The sequence below is a fragment of the Camelus ferus genome, chromosome 19 (assembly GCF_009834535.1).
Source record: "Camelus ferus isolate YT-003-E chromosome 19, BCGSAC_Cfer_1.0, whole genome shotgun sequence".
Taxonomy (NCBI): domain Eukaryota; kingdom Metazoa; phylum Chordata; class Mammalia; order Artiodactyla; family Camelidae; genus Camelus; species Camelus ferus.
In genome coordinates, this window is record NC_045714.1 from 23385228 (window position 1) to 23408810 (window position 23583).

Consider the following 23583-nt stretch of genomic DNA (forward strand, 5'->3'; position numbering starts at 1 on the left):
AAAGATTCTAAAATGCTTGCTTATCACAGTCCCCAACAGCGTAGATGTTTAATGAAGGAACCACTGTTACTTTAGGAACATCACCTATTAAGACAGAAAAATAGTTCTTAAGTAATCATTATAATTTCATCAATTATTCATGTATAGAAAACAACCTCCATGACTCCCACTATTCTGCCCCCATTATTATCAATAATACAAAGCTAACACTTCAAGACCATCAGTAAAAACGAGCACAAAAGATTTTCCAATGTTTACAAGGTAAATCCTTGTTGAAACTCAGATAATTGCTACTGCAGAAACAAAGCAAAGTTATTTTACACTACTTTATATATCAGGCTGTTATTCTCAACAGCATTTGTTTTGTGACTCCAAAATTAAGTTCTATATATACTCATAATCATTAAAACAAAATTAAATGGCATATACAACTAGTCTGTCAATATTTCGAGACCATTTTATTGAGTTGTTCAGTTATGCTATGTTAAATCTTCCCAGTAGTTAAGGTGAAAAAAAAAAAATTCCCTCCTCATCCCTTTCCTCCTGCATTGTTTGAAGTAGGCCCTATGTAGAGGATTCTTTTTCCACATTCGTTCTCTTTCTTTCATGCCTCGATCCAGTTTGGCCTTCCTGTTTACAAAGCCCCGGAGCTGCGATGAGAATCTACAGGTTTTAAAAGCTATTACCAAGGAAATCAACTTTCAACCTCGTTACGCCTTTATCCTTCTTCTATAAAGAAGATGAGATACTTAGGGGAGATCTGCACTTCCTTCACTCGACCTCACTCTTGATACACACAGGTTTAGTATACCTCAGCAGTAGCAATGCAAGTTCTTTTTACCACATTTCTGTAAAATTAGCCGCTAAAGAGTAAAAAGAAAGGTGTGGGGGAAGAAAAGAAAGACTCAAGTTTTACCTTAGATTATCTAACGATGATGCCACAGAGAAAGAGAGAGGGAGAGGGAGAAAAGAGGGGCTGGGTCAGACACTTCCGCGTCTTACAGAAGTAAGGGTCACTGTCAATCTGGCTGATCTGGATTAGCCTTGATCTGCACAAAACTCAGGCGTGGGTTCATTCAGAGACTGACATCAGTCCCTCAATCTCACTGAGCAACTTCGGACTATCAATGGGGCTGGAACACAGAGGAACTCTATGCAAGGAAAGCCCATTCAGAATTAGGTGAAGGCACTCAGCCTCGCGGACAAGACCCGCTCGTTTCAGGTTTCCCCGACAGTTCTAGGTCTGGAAAGTCACACTGCAGCGCAGAAATAGGGGCCGAGCCCCCAAACACCCGACGGTGGGGACGCCCTGCCAGAGGAACAGGGGACAGAGGCGAGGAGTGAACGGCTGAGGCTCAGCGGGCGGGGAGCAGCTGCAGCATCTGCCGCCCGGGTGCCTGTCGGCGGGCACGTGTCCGTGGGACACCCGGGCCGGAGTCCGAAAGTCCCAGCCGGGGTCTGGGGACAGGACGGGCGGCCTGAGTAAGTTATGCGGAGCTCGGGGGCCGCCGCGAGCGGAGGTGACCCGGCGCGACGGGCAGCAGAGAGGGGCGTGCGCCCACACGTGCGCGAGCGGCAGGGGCCCGGAGGCGGCGCGTGCTCGCCGGGTGCGCGCGTGCTCGCGTGTGTACACACGGACCCGCCAGAGAGGCGGCACCGGCCCGGCGGGCGCGTGGCGGGAGCAGGGCGGGGGGCACCGCGGCCCACGTAGCCCTGACCCCCGCCCCCCACCCCACCCCCACCTCCCGCACCCCCAGGATTCGGCTGGCCGGTTACCTTTCTCCTCTCTCCACACCTTTTTCTTCTTGTTGCTGGGGTACATGTTGCCGTGGGGGTGGCTGGCTTTAAGCTGCAAGTTCCCCAGGCTCACGGGCAAACAGGGTGTGTGTGGAGTGGGAGGGGTGGGAGGGGGCACTCGGGAGGGAAAAGTGAAAGAGGCTCCGGGTCCCACGCGGCTCGCCGCTCTCCAGTCGCCGCCCTCCTCCCTCAGCCCGCGCTCGGCTCCAGCTCCCACCCGCCTCAGCCCGGCGGCCGCCGCCACAGCAGCACCTCAGAGCCTGTCAACTAGGTCACGCCTCGCGCTAACCTAACCCCCGCGCAGGCCCCGCCTCCCAGCCGCTAGCCAGCGCCGCCTTCCATTGGCTGCACCGCCCGCCGCTCTCCGCGTTCCAGCCACCGCGCGCCCGGACTTCGGCCCCGGGGCGCACGCGCAGGCGCAGGCTCGGGCCCCACGCCGAGGACGTTGGGGAGCTGGAGGGGGCGGAGCCAAGCCGCGAGGGGGCTGGAGGTGGCCTCGCGACAGGGGCGGGGCGTGGAGCGGCCGCCCGGGAGGAGGTGGGGCGCTGGGCCCTTCCCTCCGGCTTAGCTGTGCTAGGGGGACGCGAGGGCGTGGCCTCGAGGGCCAGGTGCGCCAGGTGACTGCGGAGCCTACCGGCGAACGCTGCCTCCTCAGGGCCTGGAAGATGTGGAAGTGGGAGGACGTAAGTCCACACGAATTGTATGTGCTCACTCTAGATGCCCCGTCGGAACGGATTTTACCAGAAAATCTAAAGCTTTCCTCTTGGTGGGCAAGTATAACCGAAAGAAGTGAAAGGATTGGATAATGGTTCCAAACTATATACTACCAACTCCTCGACCTTGTAATAAAAATTACATATAGCACTGGCTTCCCGTAATGTCTGGAAGGAACAAACGTAAACCGGACAACTCAAGGGTTTTAAGAACCGGGAAGTCATGGGCAACCAGAACTTTATACTGGAAACAGAAGCATCGAAGCAAAATCAGACCAGAGCCAGATCATCTTATCAGTTTATTCTGGCACCAGTTGCTTCAGGTCAAGGCGGTGATCTGAAGGGCTCATTTGGGTTTGATAGTACTAACCTGCAGGTGTTCTGAAGATCCAGTAACTTTAGAGTCCACCACCAGAGTAGGGTGACCTAGAATTTAGAGGAAGTTTGGTAACCCTCGCCACAGATTTATTGTTTCTAAATACCAGCTCATCCACAAGGTTGATTTGGTAGATGTGGTGAAACCACATTTTTTTGACAGTTGGGGTGCTGTGTTATATGTGTTGTACTTAAGCCAGGTGTGCAAGAGCAAATAATTATTTGGAACACATTTTTTAATAAAAGAAAAAAGAAGAAAGGGAGAAGCCCCATTAAAAATAGTAAAGAATGAAATGTTTGGAGTAATAGGATACTCTCATGAGGATGATTAATAACATGTAAGGCAAAAATTTTTATTTTGACATTGTCGCTGCCTCTGTTTTTCTTTTAATGCTGTGAAATACATAAAAATTTGTTTGCCTGATAGAAATAGGGAAGGCTTCAAGAAGGAAGTGACATTTGAGCTAGTAATAAAAAAAATGCACTCATTTATTGGCCATGGAAATAAAAGGAGGGCTCTAATTCAAGGCACATTACCAAGGTAGAATCAATAAAAATTGGTATTGAAAGATTTGGGGAAGAGGATAAGAAAGAAAGACTATAAGGGTTTCATGGGATTGTCAAGGAAAATAACATTATTATTAATAATATTAGCCAATATAGGAGCAGTTTCAGATTTTGTGGGAAAGACATTAAGTTCTTAGTTAGAAATGCAAAATGTAAGGTGTCTGTAGGAAGGTGCATCATATTGGGCATCTTCCCTTCTGTTACAACAGACAAGTTGTTTCCACCACAACCCAGAGCCAATCCTTCCACCTGTGGTTTCTTAGGAATGGCACACTACTGATTATCCTTTATCTCATGTTTACTTAAAGAACTGGGACCATTTATAGACTTTCAAACTTTTTCAGATCTCTCCCATTTAAAAAAAAAATTCCTCCTGTGATCCCACAGGCATCTACTGCTAGAAGCTACTGCTTCTCCTTCTTTCCAAAATGTCTTGGATACCTGCTGTGTCAGTTTTCTTATATCCCATTTCTGCTCTTCAGTCCACTTTAATCTGGGTTCTATCCTATAAATCAACTGAAATGCTTATTACTAAGGTAATCAATGGACCTCACGTGCTATTTAAAGGATATTTTTCAATCTTTCTCTTACAAGATCTCTCAGCAGCATTTAACACTGTTCACTTCTTATTCCTCCTTGCAGCAGTCTTTTCCTTTAATTTCCTCACCCTTTTTGAGTTTCCTCCTGTCTTGCCATTCTTTTTCAGTCTCTTCTGTTGGCCCATCTTCTTTTTCAGCCATTACATTTTGGAGTTCATTAAGACTTGCTACTAGCCTCTTGTCTCTTTGCACTTTATACTTTTTCTTTGAATAATTTCATCCATATTCATGTCTTCATTTATAACAGTGATTCTCAACCAGGGGCAGTTCTGCCTCCCTTGGGGACATTGGCAATGTCTGGAGACATTTTTGGTTGTCACACCTGAGGAAAGAATGCTACTGGCATCAAGTAGGTATAAACCAAAGAGTCTGCTAAGCATCCTACAATGCACAGGACAGTCCTCCATCACAAAGAATTATCTGCCCCAAAATGTCAATACTGCTGAAGCTGGAAAATCCTGAATTACATCAGTGACTCCCAAGTTTATTATCTACAGGAAAAATTCCTTCTTGAGCTTTAGACCTAACATGCTACCATGAACTGGATCTCAACTTTAAGAGGCAGTGTTATGCACTGGTTAAAAAGTATCTAGGGTCAGTTCATTTGGATTCAAATTCTAGATTTACCCTTACTGATTATGTGACTCTTGGCAAGTTACTCAACATCTCTGAACTTGGGTTTTGTTTTTTAAATCTATTATGTGGAGATGATAACATAATATCTACCTTATAAGACTGATATGTTGATTAAATGAGTTAAAACACATAAAGTGACTAGCACATAGTAAATATGGCAGAGATGCTCACTAATACAATTTCCTCTTTCTTGGCCCATAGCAAGACTATATTTCCCAGCCTCCCTTGAAGTTAGTTAGGACAAGTGACTGCATCCTGGGTGGGTTATGGAACAAAAGTGATGTATGCCACTTCCAGGCCTAACCATCAAATCCCCTGTGCACTCATTCATAGTCTCTCTTTTTCTTTCACAGTGATCTCAGAAGCAGAACCTCAAGAAGGAAGGAACTTGGATCCCTGAGTTACTGCTTGGAGGAGTATCTCTGGGATCCAAGGAGTGCCACATCAGGCTATGATGTAAACAAGGAACTTTCATGTATTGTGTTAAGGCATTGGTACATAGAGGGTATTTGTCTCAGCATTTAGGTTAAATTATTCTGACAAGATGCCATTATCATTCAAAAGTGTTAAATATTAGTATTTAATATCTCAAAAATACTTGAAATGTACCATGTACCACTCTGAACTCATGATCTTTCCCCCACACTTAGACCTCTTCCAGTGCCTCCATTTCTTTGAATGGCTTCATCGCCCATTCAGTTGAACAATCTAGAAACCTAAGCACCATCCCTGGAACCTCTTAGAACTTTACTCTCATTTCAAATGAATTGCTGTACCTTCTCAATTTTAGCTCCTGTATAACTTTTGAATTGCTCACCTTTCCAATAGCACTGCAGTAAACTCAGTCTGAGCTTTAAATAGAAAGACTACTGCAAAAGACTTCCTCACTGTCCCCCATGTCCACTTTTGCCCCTCTTCTGTCTATTCTCTGCCCTGCATCTAGATTTGTCTTGTCAAACGTGATTTGGTCATTTCACTGATGTAAATCATTCAGTGACTTTCTGGTGGTCTTTACCATGGACTGAATTGTGTTCTTCCAAAATTCACATGTTGAAACCTTAGCCCACAATGTGATTACATCCAGTTACAGGGTCTTTAAGAGGTAATTATGGTTAAATGAAGTAATAAAGGTGGGTCTCTAAACCAGCAGGGCATTAGCCTTATTAAAAGAGAAAGAGTTCACACTCACGCATTCACTTTCTCTCTCTCTCTCTTTCTCCCCACCTTCCTCTCTCCCCTTCCTCCAACGCCACCATCCTAACTCCACTATCCCTCATCACATAAAGACACAGTGAGGGAAGAGGGTATAGCTCAATTGGTAGAGTACTGGCTTAGCATGCATGAGGTCCTGGGTTCAATCCCAAGTACCTCCAATAAAAAATAAATAAACCTAATCACCTCTCATGAAAACAAAACAAAACTAAACTAAGACACAGTGAGAAGGCAGCCATCTGCAAGCCAGGAAGAGAGCCTTCACAAGAAGCAGACCATGCTGGTACCCTGATCATGGACTGCCCGCTCCCAGAACTGTGAGAAAATTAATTTCTGTTGTTTAAGCTACCCAGTATATGGTATTTTGTTATGGCAGCCCAAGCTGAATTATATAAGTAGTCTTATTATAAAAATTAAGTCATTTAGAATAGAGTGACCATCACTTATCAATTCTGCTTTATTTCATACCGTGCTCCACCCCCACCACCCATCTCTGATTCCAACCATAGCAGCCTTTAGAACTTTTCAGTTCCTTGAACACATCTTATTCTTACGATGTGGCCTTTTCACATGTTTGTCACTATATTTGGGACATGTTTTGCTTAGTTAGCCCATTCTCATTCTTCAGAGTTCAGCTGGCAAAGTTCACTTCCTGACTCTGACCCCATCTGACCTCTATGCAGTTTCTCCTTCTATGCCCTCAGTGCTCATTCATTTTTCAATAAAGCACTTTTTAAAGTTTTTAATTATACACTTATTTTTGTGATTCTCGTATTAATATTTATCTTTCACTCTGGACTTATAAACTCTTGAGGACAGGAAATATATCTTGTTGCTCACTGTACACAGACAATGGCACAATGCCTGGCACATAATAAAAATTTATTGAATCAATGAAAGTTAAATGAGCATCCATAGAGAGATGTGGGCAAAACTAAGGAAGTGAACATGATATCGAAATGGGAGGCCCTAATTTTAATGTGAAGACCAAGAGAAGAACTAACAAAATTAATGAACTTCAAAGAGCTGTTAGCACTCATCTTTAGCATATAGTAGATTTTTCAATACATGAATAAATGAGGGAGGGAGTGGTAGAAGAAGAATGAGAAGTTGTGTTTAAAAGTGTAGGAAATTAATTGCAATTCAAATTTCAGAGAAACCAATAATACATTTTCAAGAAGATGTTCATGGTCAGAAATGTCATATGTGTCACAGAGATCAAGTATGATGAGAACTGAGAATAGGTAACTGGAGTTGTAGTCTATGTAAATTAGTGAAAATAAAAATAAGTAGTTGAGGAATAAGTGAGAAGCAACAAGCCAGAAGCAGTGATTATGGAGTATTCTTTTGAGATGTTTAGAGGCTAACGGGTAAGAAGAGGAGGTAATAGTAGTAAGGATACCAGAGTCAAGGAAAAAATTTTCTAGGAGAGGTGGAATGAAGAGTTTTTAAGAAGGTCAGTGATGAAAAGAAACAGAGAGACAGAGACGGAAGAGAGAAGAACAAATGTTAGATAGACAGAAGTACCAGAGAAAGTAAAACTGTATGGACTCGAAAGTGAGAGAAGTCTTGAACTTAAAATACAGGAAGTACATTTCTTTTGGAATTAATTAGAAAAAGAATGAATAGATGGAAATTCAAAAATGTTTTAATAAAAAGGAAGGAAGTTGAGGGAAGACATATCAAATGACCTCAGTTTCAGAGAAAATAGACAAAATCATCTGCTGAAAGATGCTGATAATTTTGGATCCAAGTGGGGACTTGAAAAAAGACTGGAGAATGTTTAATAGATGATATTTAAGAATTTAAAGTAAGTTTTATTCAGCCACTTTTTTAAAGTACAGAAGTTAGGACAGTTCCATTTTGAAGTCCCTTGGTGAAAGGAAAAGATATTAGGGACACTGGTAAATTAACAATTGCAAAGATTTCAAGAAACTAATCTCTGGAATCTATGAATGTTATTTTGTTTGGTAAAAGGAACTTGGCATATATGATTAAGGATCATGAGATGGGGAAATTATCCTGTATTTTAGTTGGCCCTAAATGTAATCACAGGTAAGAGGGAGACAGACAGACAGATTAAATCACAGAAGAGGATAAAGCAAAGTGATGATTGTGCAGAAATTGGAGTGATGTAGCCAAAAATTGAGAAATGCAGGCGTCCACTAAAAGCTGGATGATTTTTAGGTAAGGAATGGATTTTCTTTTGGAGCCTTACATTTTAGTCATGTAAGAATCCTTTTGGACTTCAGACCTCCAGAACTAAGAATAAATTTCTGTTATTTTTAACCCATTACATTTGTAGTAATTTGTGACAACAGCAATGGGAATAAAGGGAGTAAACCTGAAAATTCAAGACAATAAACGCATCCGTTTCTGAAGTAATTACCTGAATACACTGTAAAAGTTGGATATATTTAAGGTATGATTTCTCAGCTAGCTCCATTTTTTGGATATTATTAATACTTCCATACCCTTACCTAAATATTCATTTCGATTTCTGGTCCTAGCCTTGAGGGTATTCATTTGTGAAATACCCATATATTTTAAGATAGTAAAGAAGGCATTTTTAAAGACCTTTTAAAGAAAATTTAATATAACACCCTTTTAAAATGTATTTGATGACTGAGATTTGTTTGTCTTAGTCCCAGTAAAACATCAGCAGTTCCTTGCTTGATCAGAGGGTAAATGTTTTCACCAAGACGGGGACCAAAGTATACTTGGTCCATATATTTTTGTCCACCATAGCCTAGAGATGTTAGATTAAAAAATGTCAGGTTAGTTCTTGTACTTGATTGTGTTTTCACATAATTGCAGTTTGCACCTCTGGACATAACATAAAAATAAGAACTTTCAGCAACTCTGAACAGAGTTCAGAGAGCAACTCCTACCTATTTCAAGCCTACTGTTTATCTCCCACCAGAGAAGTAACAAACTAGATATGGTTCCCTCCCCACAACCTGCTGTCTCCATCAGCTGCCTTCATTCCGGGTTGAAAAGGACTTCCCAGCAGCTCATTAGCCCAAGAGAAAGAAAATTGTTGCTTAGCAACCAACTCCTGACCCCCACAGAACTGGAAAGAGGAAGCTTGTGGGCCAGCCACCTAGTTCTGCCTGTGTCACAGTGAGGAGGAGCTGCTTAGGAGAAGATGAAGCCCTTGTCCCTGCTAATAGACATGTTGATAATTCTTGAGGTCACAATTAAATGTAAGTTTTTCTGTCCTTATGGTTCTCTATGAAGGTCTTTAACATTAAGGGTGGAAGCTAATTGGAAAAATCGTAAGTAACTTCACTATATTTCTAATTAACACCACTTTTGGATAAGTACTTTAAATATTCAATAAGGATAAATAGTAGTGATACTCTCATTTAGGAAAATACCTGGGGATGACATCTCTGTGTGTGTGTGTGTCTGTGTGCGTGTGTGCGTGTGTGTGTGTGTGTGTGTGTGTGTGAGGGTGAGAAGAGAAAAGATCAAGCAAATCTATCAGAAAGGCATTACAGTAATTTTTATAGAGTAGGGGTATTTGAGACAGGTTGTTAAGTTTTGTTAAATCTAGAATATCATGAGGATCTAGTTCTAGAACTTTAAAGGAAAAGAATAGGACTCAAAGAGTAGTAAAGTGCATTAATTTATATTCTTATGATTTCTTATAATCTTTCCACAGTAACAATTATACTTTCAAAGTTTCCATGATTCCTAACTAGTTAACTGTCTTAAATTGGAAATTATTTTCCAGTCTAATTTCTGTGGCCATTTATTGAGTTAATATTTTCCCCTATCCTCAGATAATTTACTCATCATGAATTCAATTTAAGAAATATTTATTTTCATTTAACCCAGAAATTCAAGGTTGGTATAACATCTGAAAGTTAGTTAATATAGCACATCACATCAATAGAATAAATGACAAAGACCACATGATCATCTCAATTGATGCAGGAAGATCACTTGATAAAATTCAACTCCCCTTTTGTATAAAAACACTCAGCTAACTAGGAGTGGAAAGGAACTTGTCAATCTAGTAAAGGGCAGCCTCAAAAAACCTGCACCTAATATATTTAATGATGAAAGACTGAATGCTTCCACCCTGTGGTACCTCTAAAGTTAGGAACAGGACAAGGATGTCCACTTTTGGCATTCCTATTCAATATTGTACTGGTGACTCTAGCCAATGCAATTAGATAAGAAAAAGAAATAAAAGACATCAAGATTGGGAAGGAAGAAAAATTATCTCTATTTACTAAAGACATGATCTTATATACAGAAAAACCTAAGGTATCCACTAAAAAACTATTAGAACCGATAAATGAGTTTAGCACAGTTGCAGGGTAAAATATTAATAGATAAAAATCAATTCCTATTTCTATATTGTCACAGTGAACAAACCAAAAATGAAATTAACAATTCCATTTACAATAGCATCAAAAAGGATAAAGTACTTAGAAATAAATTTAACAAAAGAAATGCAAAGCTCATATTCTGAAAACTACAAAAATTGTTGAAAGAAATTAAGGAAAAATTTAATAAATGAAAATACTTCCCATGTTCATGGATCAGAAGACTTAATATTGTTAAGACTAGCAATACTCTTCAGTTTGATCTACAGATTCAATATAATCCTTATCAAAATCCCAGCTAGCTTCTTTGCAGAAATTAACAAAACAATCTGAAAATTAATATTGAAATGAACATTCTTCTTGAAAGAAAAGAATATAGTTAGAGGACTCATCAATTTCAAAACTTACTGCAAAACTGTGCTAATCAATACAGTGTGGTACTGGCATGAAGATAGACACATAGATCAGTGAAATATCATTGTAAGTTCAGAAATAAATCCTGACATTTATTGTCAGTTGATTTTTGGCAAAGATGCCAGCACATTGAGTTAATGGGGACGGGAAAGAATAATCTCTTCAACATATGATGAGGATAACTAGAGAGCCATCTACCTCACACCAGTTGAACACCTACGTCACACAATATATAAAAATAATTCAGAATGCGTCAAAGACCTAAATATAATAGCTGAAGCTTTAAAACTCTTAGAAGAAAACATAGACATAAATCTTTGTGACCCTGGGTTAGGCAATGATTTCTTACATATGCTACCAAAAGCTCAAGCAAAAAAAAAGAAAAATACATAAACTGGACATCATCAAAATTAATCACGTTTCTGATTCAAAGGGCATCATCAAGAAACTGAAAAGACAACTCACAGAATGGGGAAAAAAAAGTTTGCAAATCATACATTCATTAAGGGTTTAGTATTCAGAATATATAAATGACTCTTACAACTCATCAACAAAATGACAAACAACTCAGTTTTTTTAACTGGTGAAGGAATTGGATAGATGTTCCTCCAAAGAAAACATGCAAATAACCATCAAATGCATGAAAAGATATTCAACATTATTGGTTATTAGGAAAATTCAAATCAAAACCACAGTGAAATAATATATCACACCTATTAGGATGGCTGTAATAAAAAAGGAAAATAACAAGATTGGGCAATGATGTAGAGAAATAGGAATCCTCATACACTTCTAGTGAGAATGTGAAGTGGTAACAGTCACTGTGGAAAACAGTTTGATATTTCCTCAAAAAATTAAATTTATAATTATCGTGAGACCCATCAATTCCACTACTAGGAATATACTCAAGAGAAATGAAAGGCTATGTCCACACTGAAAATTTGTATACAAGTGTTTATAAAAGCTTTATTTATTACAGTTAATAGGTGGAAACAACCTAGATAATGGGTGAGTAGATAAACAAGTGGTGGTATATACATACAATGGAATGTCACTCAACCATGAAAACGGAATGAAGTACATACTACAAGTTGGATGAACCTCAAAAGCATCATGATAAGTGAAAGACGCCAACTACAAAATGTTGTGGGCAACAACGGTGGGCCAGTGACGTGGGTTGGTAAAAGAATTCACCAAGGCAAAGGACAGGAGAAGAGGAAAGAGGTTTATTAGGTTGCACTGCCATAGACAATAGCAGGCCACCCAGGCAAGAGGTGCCTGTGTAAGTGCTGCAGAGAAGTGTGCAGGGTCTTTTACTGGGGGGAGAGGGCTTTGCACACAAGGAGTGGATCAATTTGTGTACAGGTATGTGATTGGTTGTAAGATTTGTCAGGGACTTCTCTGAACAATAGGTTTTACAACTTTGATAAGGGCAGGATGTGAGGCCTAGGCCTATCTCCTGGGGTGATGAGTCCTGCTAGGGCAAACACATATCCAGAGATGTTTTTATCCTGCAGAAATGCAGGTATGCAGAGTGGTCCTGCAGTGGGGAGTCGGGGTTAAGGTGTCGATGGCTCCAGGCACACAGAGAGTGGGGATTTTTATAATTTCAGAGTGGCTTCAGAAAGTGCCAGCAGGCCCCACAAAAAGGCCACCTATTATGTGATTTTTATCATATGTAATATATATGAAATATCCAGCATAGGCAAATCCAGAGACAGAAAGCAGATTAGTGGTTGCCAGTGGATAGGGGAAAAGATACTGGAGAATTACATAATGAATAGAGAGTATACTTCTGGGCTAATGAAAAAGTTTTGAAACTAAAAATAGTTGGTGGTTGTGAATGCACTAAATGTCACTTATTTGTACCCTTTAAAATGGCTACTTCTATGTTATGAATTTCACCTCAGTTTTTTAAAAGGGGTACAGTGCTTTGAAAAACAGTCTTGTAGTTCCTCAAAAGATTAGACATGGAATTACTATATAATCCAGAATTACACCTCTAGGTATATACCTAAGGGAATTGAAAACTTATTTCTATGCAAAAACGTGTGCATGTATGGCAGCATTATTCATAGTAGCCAAAAAATGGGGGAAAAATTAATAACTGCCAAGTGATGAATGAATAAATGAAAGTTGGAATACATCCAATACAATATTGGATGATCGTTGAAAATACTACACTAAGCAAAAGAAACTAGACACAAAAGGCCACATATTGCATGAATTCTCCTATCTCCACAGATATAGGCAAATCCACAGAGACAAAAAGTAGTTTACTAGGGCTGGAAAGTGTAGAGGAATTTGGGAGATTATGGCTAAGGAATACAAGATTATTTTGGGGGTAGTGAAAATGTTCTAAAATTGTAGTGATTGTTGCACAAATCTGCAAATATCCTAAAAGCCACTGAATTGTAATGGAAAAAAAAGAAATATTTAATAAAAGTTATGTGCCAGGAGTATGGGAAATACAGAGTATCTAAGACATAATTCTTATCCTTGAGCAGCTTAGAGTCTAGAAGAAAAAAAAAACAAGTAAACAAGTGAATAAATTGTAAAATGTTGCAGGTATTAAAATAGAGGCATTTGTAAAGTACTGTAGGGCACAAATTGGGAAATGGCCAATTGTACCAGTGTGTGAAGGGGTCAGATGGAGTCAAAAAGGAAATGGCATAAAATAAATCTTGAAAGATTAGGGAGAGTTTGCTAGGCAGGCAAAAGAGAAAAAGAACATTTCAGACCCGGTAGAGGGAAAAAAGACAGGGAGAAATAAAAGAACATGGTCTATAAATAAGTATGCAACTTTGCTGTGGTGTAGGCCATACGATGGAATACAGCAATTCATGAGGCTGGAATGGTAGGCAGGGGCCATGTGTGATAGGCTGTGAAGTTTGGGCTTGCTCCTGGGAGCAGTGGGGAGGCATTTAACAGTTTACTTATTAAAGAACATGAATAGAATTGTGCTTTTAAAAATGGCTTTGGTAATAGAGATGTGGATAATTCTGATGACAGTATAACCAGAAGACTATTGAATGGCCCAAACAAGAAACGACTTAAACCACAGCAATGACAGTGGGGACTGAGGAGCAGACGGATGACAAGACTGAAGAGAACCATGTTCATAGTCCAGAGTGAGAGTGTGACAGGAAGATGGGAATGGCTAGCTGTGCCAGTTGTCAGAAAGTAAGGAAGTGAAGTAAGGGCCAACAGTGACTACTGGATTTAACAGCTGGAGAACTTTAACATATCCAGAAGAGTTTTCTCGGAGAAACAAGGACAAAACCTTATTTCAACTGGTAGAAGTGAACAGCAGGAGACTAAGTAGAGACAGATGAGTACAGAGCTCTTCCTGGATTATGACACTTTGCAGGGTCAGACAAGTTTTCAACAGATCATTTATTGACCACAGGTGTACAGAGATCCAGGGAATTAGTTAATGGGGCAGAAGAAGTTGCTTTACAAACTAGTGCTAAAAGACCTAAGATTCATACATAAAATCAGCCCCTAACCTCATTCCATTTTTTCTCTTCCTGCCTCTATACCCCCAGTTCTCAAGGGAAAACAGATCTGTCCTTTTCCACTCATATATCCCTTACAAGCTTGCCTATTGCCTTTTCATGCATTTTTCACTTGATGCTTAATGGACTTTGATTTCGCCTATGTGAAAATATTGACAGAGGGATGATGCCATAACTGTGTGATTTTCTCTGACTCTGCATTCCTCTAGGGAAAGTTTTTTAAAAGTTACTGACATTATTTTTCCCTTTTAGTAAATCCTCAGGATAAAGTAGTTGATGCTTATGGAAAAAATAAGCAGTGTCCCCCAAAGTATGGCTGAGAAAATGGAAGTAAAACTAACAGTGTGTTTTTTCTCTATCCAGCCTGCCCATCTAGCTGCTGATTTAAGGTAATGTCATGTATATCACTGAGGCAGAAGGAAGACATTGCCGGAAGTTCTGCCTCTAGATCATCCAGGATCCAAGGTTTCTTTACCCTGTCGCTCTTTCTAGTAGTAATTTCTCACTATCATACAACTTCTACAATTAGAAAAATAAAATAAAAAGGTAAAATAAAATAAAATAAATAAAATAAAATAAAATACAAACTAAAATAGAAAGTTTATAACAACTCTCTCCTCTGATACTCACCCACCCAGCAACAATCTAACCCAGTTGAAAAAGGCGAGTAGCTCATTGATCTCACATTAATCAGAGGTCAGAAAGCAACTGCCTAGCAATCACATCTACATTCCTGGCAGATCCAGAGAGGAGCCACATAAAGGCCAGGTCCCAGACATGTTGCAAAGGACGCTGGGCATAAGCAGTACAAGCAGGCAATGTCTTACTGCTTCAGAAATGTTCTTTCTTTTACCAGTTCTATTATGAACAACCTGTGAAATCTGGGAGTTTTAAATTCCTTTTGCTTTCTTTCAGTTCTTTACATCATACCACTAAATGGGGAAAGAATAAATTGCAAGTATCTGGAGCATCTTTCCTTGCAGAGAAGCAGGAGAGAGCAGATGTGTTTTGGTGGGACCACTGACTACTAGAGAGAAGTTTGATTGCTGTGTTATGTTAGAGATCACTAAGGAAGCTCTTTTGTCTTTTGTGAATTGTCCTGAAACATGTAAGACTTTTTCTTGTATCCATATCCCAGAGTCACCCGAAAGGTTTCTGTATTAACCAATGACTATTACTCTTTGGAACCATCCAGTAGGACAACACTCCATGGGAAGATGGCAACCCTCAACCTGGGGAAAGCCCAGAAAACAGACTCCCCTGCTGAAGCCAGTAATGCCCTTGCATCAGCTTTATTTCTGGTTACTCAGTCTTCTTTGAGGAACTAGCTTCTTCTATGTCCTTTTGTCATGCCAGTAATCACTCTTCCCAATTCTACTCCGTTTTCTCCGTACAAAATCTCATATGTCTCTCTTATCCCATACATACCCCAAGAATTCTCTCTGCCTGTGATAGCCCTCTGCCTGCGCCTAACTGATCCTAAGATCTACTCCCCTTCTATTGAGACTGCTTTCTCAAAGAATAGTCCATTGAGTACCAATCCAGTAGCCTCTCTCTGTTCTTACTACTTAACCTCACTGCAGCATTTGACACTATTCACTATATTCTTTTCTCTGCTACCTCTGTAGAATCTTCTTAGGCTCTTTCACTGGCTTGTCTTCCTTAACCCTCACTTTAAATGTTTTGTCCAAAGTTCAGTGCTTAGCTCTCTTAATCTTCATATTCTCTGCTTCTGGCACTCTCTCCCAAGCCCCACAGCTCATTTACATGTGCATTTACACCCTAGACCTTCCCCTCAACCCCTAGACCTGCATATCAGCTGCATGATGGTCATGAACAATGTATGGTCTGCAAACGTCTTAAATTCAACATTTCTTCTCAAAGTTAGTTCCTCTCCTTTGTTTCTTCTCTTCTTAATGGCATCAACATCCCTCCCTGCTCCCTTAGCTCTCAAGCACAAAACCTCAAAACTGTATGATCATAAAGTTAATAATGCACTAAGTATCATCTAATTCAGTGTTTTTTACAGATGATAGGACTGGGGCCCAGGGTGGTGAAACTGATTTACAAGGGTCATTCTGCAAAGCCAGATATGGAGCCAGAACCTCCTAATCCTTTATGATTATTCATTCCTTTATTCTTTCACCAAATCCCGTCTATTCCACAGTGCTTCTCCCTTCTATGCATTTTGACTGTCTCAATTTAGTGTCTTATTTTTGTATTTTTAAACTATGTTTCTTCACTTCTAACCCTCCCCTCTTTTTTGTCGCAATACAGTACTGCTTGGAAAAAATATTCCTAAACCCCAGATTTGATCATGATTTCCCCTGTTCAAGCACCTACTTTATATAGAATAAAGTTCCAACACCTTGTCCAGCAGGCAAAATCCTATGCAGTTAGATCCCAACTTCCTTTCTACTTTGCCTCTACTATACATGGATTATATGTCAACCAGCCAAGCTACGAGCTCCAGTCGGTACGCATAATTCTCTCACTTCTGTCTTTCTCAGACTGTTCTGCAGATAGACTGTCTGCAATTATGGACTGTCTGCTGGAATGGACTGTTATTCCACCTTGTTCCCCATTACTACCATAAATCTACAGCATAATATCCTGCTAATATTTTAAGGTCCATTTCAAGTTCCACTCCTCAAAAAAAACACAGACCTTTCCCAAGCCATTCCTCACAGCACACTGTGTCTTTGTTTTCTTATGCATCACGGTCTCACAATTCAGTTAGTTTTTAACCCCTCGCTAGACTGTCAACTACCTGAATGCAGAGATTGTGTTTTACTTACCTTTAATATTTCCTATAGCTCATTGCAGAACTTGGCACATAGCAGATGCTCAATTAGCACTTGTAAAATAGAATAATAACTAACATCTGTGTGACACTTTAAAATTTATAAAATACATTCCCAAAATCTGTGGAGTAGTTCATGTAAATAATTTTATTATTCCAAATTTACACATTTTTAAAACTCTGAGGTATAAAGTTTAGTAAAACCTGAATCCTCTAGTGGGAATCAAGTTTCATTTTTTGGCTTTTTTATTCCATATCACCTGTTTGTTATTCTAAGTCTGTAGTGTCCAAAGTTGACTGCTCATTATCATATTTACTTGCCTCAGGCTGTTTCTACATCCTACCAAACAGCCAGATGAAAAATGAAAATTCAGTCAATCATCCAAATATTTTAAACTGTAGTCTACTTGTTTGTCTCTGTATAGAACAAGCAGCTAGGTGACAGCATTATTTACTTTTCAAACACTTGTTTTGGCACTATGACAATTACATAAATTCCAACAGTGGCATTTTTTCAGTTTGTTGCTGATTTTGCAATTTTACTGCCATCTAATTTTATTTGTATAGTTTATGGCCGATGAAATATGGCAGGCAAGAAAAACTGGTTTAAGACTTCTTTAAGCCTGCCACACAAACTTGGAGCCAAGGTTACAGTACTGAGATTGAACAGAATATTCTCAGATTGGAAAAAGTGATATATATATATATATATATATATATATATATATATATATATATATATATATATATACTACAGTTTCCTTCACTGAAGAGTTTAAAAAAAAAAATCATCAGCTCTGAAAAACAAGTAGGAGTGCCTTTGATGGAAAAGAACTTAGTAATACCCAAAACACAAAATAAGAAATGGAAATGGATTAAAAGAAACTACTAGACCAAAAAAACAAAAAAAAGAGAAGCAAAATAAAAAACTAAGGAATTACTGGAATCCAGAGAAGTAAGCACAGAGCACCTGATCGGGGCTAGGATTTGTCTCAGCTTGATCCAAGCCCTGTATCTAAACATCAAAGCAGCTTTTCCCCTGAGCAGACAAACTTGGGCTTTGGGTTTAGTGGCTTCACAAGCAAGGAGGACAGAATTTAATCCTCAAGACCTGTGTCCAAAGTGAGGAGTCCAATAGGAGACTTTTTCAACATTAGCCAAAGGCCATGAAGTACTATCCTCTTAGGATAAGGGCAGACCTGAAGTAAATCCACCCCTTCCCAAGTCCAGGGATCTTCAGAGACTTGACACTTCGCAGAGTGGGGAGAAAAGGAAAAGAAAAAACACATTTCTGAGAAGTTGTGATCACAGGCCAGCCCTCCTGGAGATTTGCAGCCTGGGAAATCTCAGGCACCCTGAGCCTAGGGCTGGATCTGAGACGGTGCTGTACTCGCAGTGCCCCAGGCATCTGGCAAAAGCAGATTCATGTTCTCCCCATGGGAAGACAACTTCATTCAAGTAGGTCTAAAAAGAATCTACTCAGATAAGGTTTTCAGTACATAGTAAAAATAACTAAATACTAAAGGAGACCAAGCACCATGAAATGGGGGCATTTTGGGGAGGGCATTTGGTTCTAGAGATGTATGATCCAGCTGTAAATGGCTAGTGATATTCAGGGAGACTTTGTCATGAAAGACTAGCTCCTGTCACAGCCTAACAAGCATATCCTGCAATACCCAGTAACATGAAGTGACTGGTGGCAAGCTGAGGTGATTGTTACAGCGTTCACAGACAGGTTAAGAGGGAAATCCAAGTCCACATGACTACAATCAAGAGCAAAGCATCTGCCTATGCACACACACTCCTGATAATGCCGGAGGAGACACAACAAGCAGGACAAATGGCTGAAGACTTTAAAAATATAAAAAGATTATCCTAAGATGTGTTTGGAGAGGTTACTATACCCATGGAACAAGAGAAGGCCTTAATGAAAGAAAAACTATGAGATATTTTGGAAATGAAATGTATACTGGTTAAAAAAAAGACACCCTCAAGGCTGAAGAGCAAAACTGACAGATTGAAGAAGAGCAATCTGGAGGCTCAAAGATCAGGCTGAGAAACTCTCTTAGATCACAATGCAGATGGAGAGAGAGATAACACATATAGCATAAAGGTTAAAGGACTTACAGGCTCCACCCAAAAGTTACAAAGCCACATAATGGGATTTCCAGAAAGAGAAAATTGAAGCATTTAAGGGAAGAAATAAAGAAATCAAAAAATTCCTCCAATCTGAAAAAAGACTCAAGATTTTATATTAAGTTCCACCCAATACCAAGCAAGAAGACCTAGAAAATAATGTTAAAATCTTAGTATTTCATGGATAATCAGAAAACCGTAAAGGCTTCAAATGAGAAAAAAATATATTATTTACAAGGGAAAAAGCACCATATTGACTTCAAATTCATTAGCAACATTGGATACAAAAAGATACTGAAGAAATATTTTCTTAGTACTGAGGTAAAATGGTTTAGAACCTAGAATTGTATAATCTGACAAGTGTAATGGCAAAATGAGACATTTTCAGACAAGAATGGATTCAGAAAATAGATCAGCCACAAATTTTAGCTGAAATTTTGACTAGAAGATATGCTCCAGCAAAAGAAAACACAAATTCAAAAGAAACACCAAAAATCAATGGTAAGCAAAGAATTCTTTAAGACTTATGATTAATCCAAATAAATGTTTAATTTTTTTAAATAAAAATTAGGTTCATTTTTATAAATCCCTTTCACAGTAGCAACAGAAATTATAAAATAGCTAGGAATCAATTTAATAAAAGTGAAACAAGGTAAATATGTGATGAAAAATACATTTTTCTAAAGACCATTAAACAGAAAATCTAAATAAATCAAGGCTATGTACCAGAATGGATCTCAATATTGTAATATGCCAGGTCTTTGTACATTAACATGTAAATCCAATGCAATTCCAGTGAAAATATCAACACATTTTTTAAATGAATGACAACCTTATTCTAAAATTTACCTAGAAAAGAAATCATGCTAGAATTCCCAAGAAAAGTTTTTAAAAGAGGAACAAGGAAGGTGTGTTGTGTGTGTGTATACAACTAGATTGTAAAATATGCAATTATAAATCTGCAGTAATTAGAGTATTAGCAGAAGAAAAGACAAATAGATCAAGAAAATAAAACAAAGAGTTTTTGAATAGACCAATGTACAAATTGGAATTTAGCCCCTGAAGGGACGTTTTTCAACGCAATGGGTAAAAGACTGACTATAATGAATGCTATTGTGGAATAGTCCATCCACTTAGGGAAAAAAAGTAAGATTCCACTTCATACCAGTCACAAAAATTGATTCAAGCTGGATTAAAAGCTATAAGCAGAAAAAACAAAACTATAAAAATAGCTGAAGGAGATACAGGAGAATGAATGTATATTCAAACGATTGATAAGAAAGCTTTCTTGAACAAGACACACGGACAAAGAAGGGTTATAAGGGAGAAAAGATTGGTAATTTTGACTGCATCAGAATTTAAAACCTCTGTTACAAAGGACACCATGAACAGTCAAAAGGCTAACAACAGACTGAAAAATATATTTACAGCATATACACCACTCAAATAATATCCAGAATATACAAAGAACTCCTAAAGATATATTTATTTTAAAAAGCCTTAATATAGAAATATAGACAAAATATCTAACAGTCATTTCCTTGGAGAGGATATGTTCCTAAATGTGAAAAGATCATTAACCTTGCCAGTAACCATTCAAACAGGAATTAACAATTAAATATCAGCTTTATTCCAATACATTGGCAAAAATTGAAAAGTTTTGGCTAGAGTGAGGGAAAAATAATATTCTGATATACCATGTGTAGAAGTATATGTCAGAATAGCTTTTGGGGGAATGGCAATTTGCCGTTGTCTATTAAAATTTACATTGGGCATATTACTTCTTCAGTGAGCAAATCTATTTATTGTTGTCTAGTATAGTGAACACTTACACATGTTTTACAGGAAACAGGTTCAAGGTTATCCATTACAGTATTGTTTGTAATAGTAAAGTCATTGGAAACATCATAAATGTCTATCCATTAAATGATTAAATGTAACACCATTGTAGAGATGACTCTCTTCCAAACCTAAGATTCTAGATTTTATTTTGTAGTATATCGGAAGTCCTCAGGAATGTAATAATTAAGAAAGAATTCCTATACATAAACATAACTAATTTCTTCTATTCATATTCAATAGATGTTGAACATTACTTCAAGTGCCTACAGTATCAAAGTTACTATACATTTCTAAGATAACATTCATTGCTTTCTACAAATAGGTCTTTATATATTTGCATACAACACACAAAATATATCAAAATACAAAAGCTTTAGGAATTTTCCTATGTTTGGTTAATTTAGTGGTACTAGGTTAAATATCTATCTTTAAACTTCTGTCAGCTTTAATCCCCACTGCATTAATTATTTAAGTAATACTTCCCCAAGTTATACCTTTACATCACTGGAGAAGACAAGACATGGTAAACATAAATACCTTGCCCAAGATCAATTAGTATATCCATTTACAAAGGGAAATAAGGCTAGAATTAAGGACTTATGAATCCTATTGTCTTGCTATACTGATAATCCACATTTCTTTACCCTCAAAGAGAGAGACACTGATAATGTAAGAATATAAAAGCTAAAAGCTCCAAGATTTCTAAACCTGCTTTGAAACTAGCTCTTATAATACTCAAAACAAATCATCTGTATCAGAATGCTTAAAAATAATTGGGTTCTTTGGGTTCTCTGGGTTCACTCAGTCAATCACATGTACATAAAAACTTATGAACTTAAAGTCACCTTCAACCTAGTCAGCCTATTCGCAAATCTGTAATGTTCTAATGGTGGAGAAATATGGATGCAGCTGGGAGGGAAAGGGATGATAATATTACACTCATGTGTCACCTTTGTTTCTGAAAAACAATATTATGTAAAGGTTTAAATATAATACAACTTCATGAATAGAACTACTTAATTCAAAGTTGTTGCAGGGATGAAGCATAGCAACAGTAAAAAAAATTTTTTTGAAGAGGAAAACCACATCATTTTGTAAAAATTAAAAAGAGATTTGTCTTTGTGGCTATATAATTTAATTTGACAATTCCGGACCGGAGATTCTTTGATTCTAAGTTTTCAGTAGTAACTTAAAAAGCATTTGGTTGAATTTTAGATCCAAGAGCAGAATTATATGCTGTGTTATAGCAAAACTGTATAGTTTCTTTATTTTATTTCAATAAGGAGGCGCTTTTCTCACAGATGCTAGTACCACTTGCTTTTAAAAGATAAACCTTTGGGAAAGGCAAAGGAGAAAGGAACTGACACTTAATATTTAGCTTCCATGTATTTAGTAAAACACAAAACATTATACTTTAATTCCATTCTGTCTTCACATCTACTCTAAGAGATAGGTATAGTATTGCTATTTCCAATTTTATAGAAAACTGAGGCCCAGAGAGGTTAAATAATGTATCTAAGGTCACATGGTAAAGTAAGAAGATATGAAATGTTATTTCTAAGTGTCAGTCTTGATGATGTCCAAAGCTAAGTGTCTCAGAAGACAAATAAGTGACCTAAAATCATATTTGTTTTTATTATAAATTTTAATAAAGTTTCATCTCTATAGAAATTGTTTAAGTTAAAGTGAAGAAAACTCTCAAAATAGTAATCACTAACTAATGAAGCAGAGATTATTTGGATTTAAAAAATAGTTGTAGAGTTAAACTCGATTATGGAGGAAACTGGACATCAAACTTGGGAGTTAGTCCTTGTACAGTAAGACTTATGGGTTTCTAAGCAGATGTGTGCCTTGCTGGAAACAGTACTTGGGGGAAATTATTCCAAAGGTAGATGTAAGTAAGATTAAAATTGAAATAATCATTATTAAACCCATTAGGAGGCTATTGTAAGAATGCAGGCATGAAATGACAAGGCTCTGATTTATACTACAGGAAAGCACTCCCTCCCACAAAAATCTCTTTGACAGAATTTTCTCTGGACTTTCGTATGTGCCAACCCTCACTCTTCTTAGTCCTACATTTCCATAGTTTTCTAGTCACTCCTGGTTCATCTGCACACTTCTATTTTCACCCTTGCCTGCTCCCAGTATTTTAGGCCTGGTTTTGGAACTGTCTTTGTTGCCAGGTTTGTCTCTCACCACTTGTCTCACCTCTGCCAGCCTGCATTCCTTCTTTGGATTCTCCTGTGACCAGTGCTTTTCTGCTTTCCTGTCATCACAGTTTGATTCTCAGGGTTTTACTTCTTAAGTGGATGTCTGTCCTGGAATCAGCGCATGGTCCTTTCCTAGCTCCTGACCCGCACTCATTGTCTGTCCACTTCAAAGTCTTTGCTGACCCTGCTCAACCCTCTGACCATGCCAGAGAGAAAAGGTGAGGACTGAGTGTTGAGAAATACACAATTATTAGTGGGATTGCTGGATCACCTGTAACTCTGTTTTTAGTTTTTCACGGACATTTCATACTGTTCTCTTTAGTGGCTGCACCAATTTACATTCCCACCGACAGTGGAAGAGGGTTCCTTTTTCTCCAGACCCTCTTCAGCATGTATTATTTATAGAATTTTTGCTGAT

General features: G+C 38.5%; 1 protein-coding gene across 3 annotated transcripts in view; it reads right to left on the reverse strand.

The window, feature by feature from the left end:
• MACROD2 (mono-ADP ribosylhydrolase 2) overlaps window positions 1-2098 on the reverse strand; it is a 1866240-nt gene extending 1864142 nt beyond the window's left edge. For 2 of the 3 annotated variants that reach the window (XM_032461806.1, XM_032461805.1), the window contains exon 1: window positions 1777-2098. In XM_032461806.1, the coding sequence (XP_032317697.1) occupies window positions 1777-1822 (46 nt within the window). In that variant the 5' untranslated portion in view covers window positions 1823-2098. The remainder of the gene's footprint in view (window positions 1-1776) is intronic. The other variant, XM_032461804.1, reaches the window with a different exon arrangement.
• Window positions 2099-23583: the final 21485 nt, after the last annotated feature.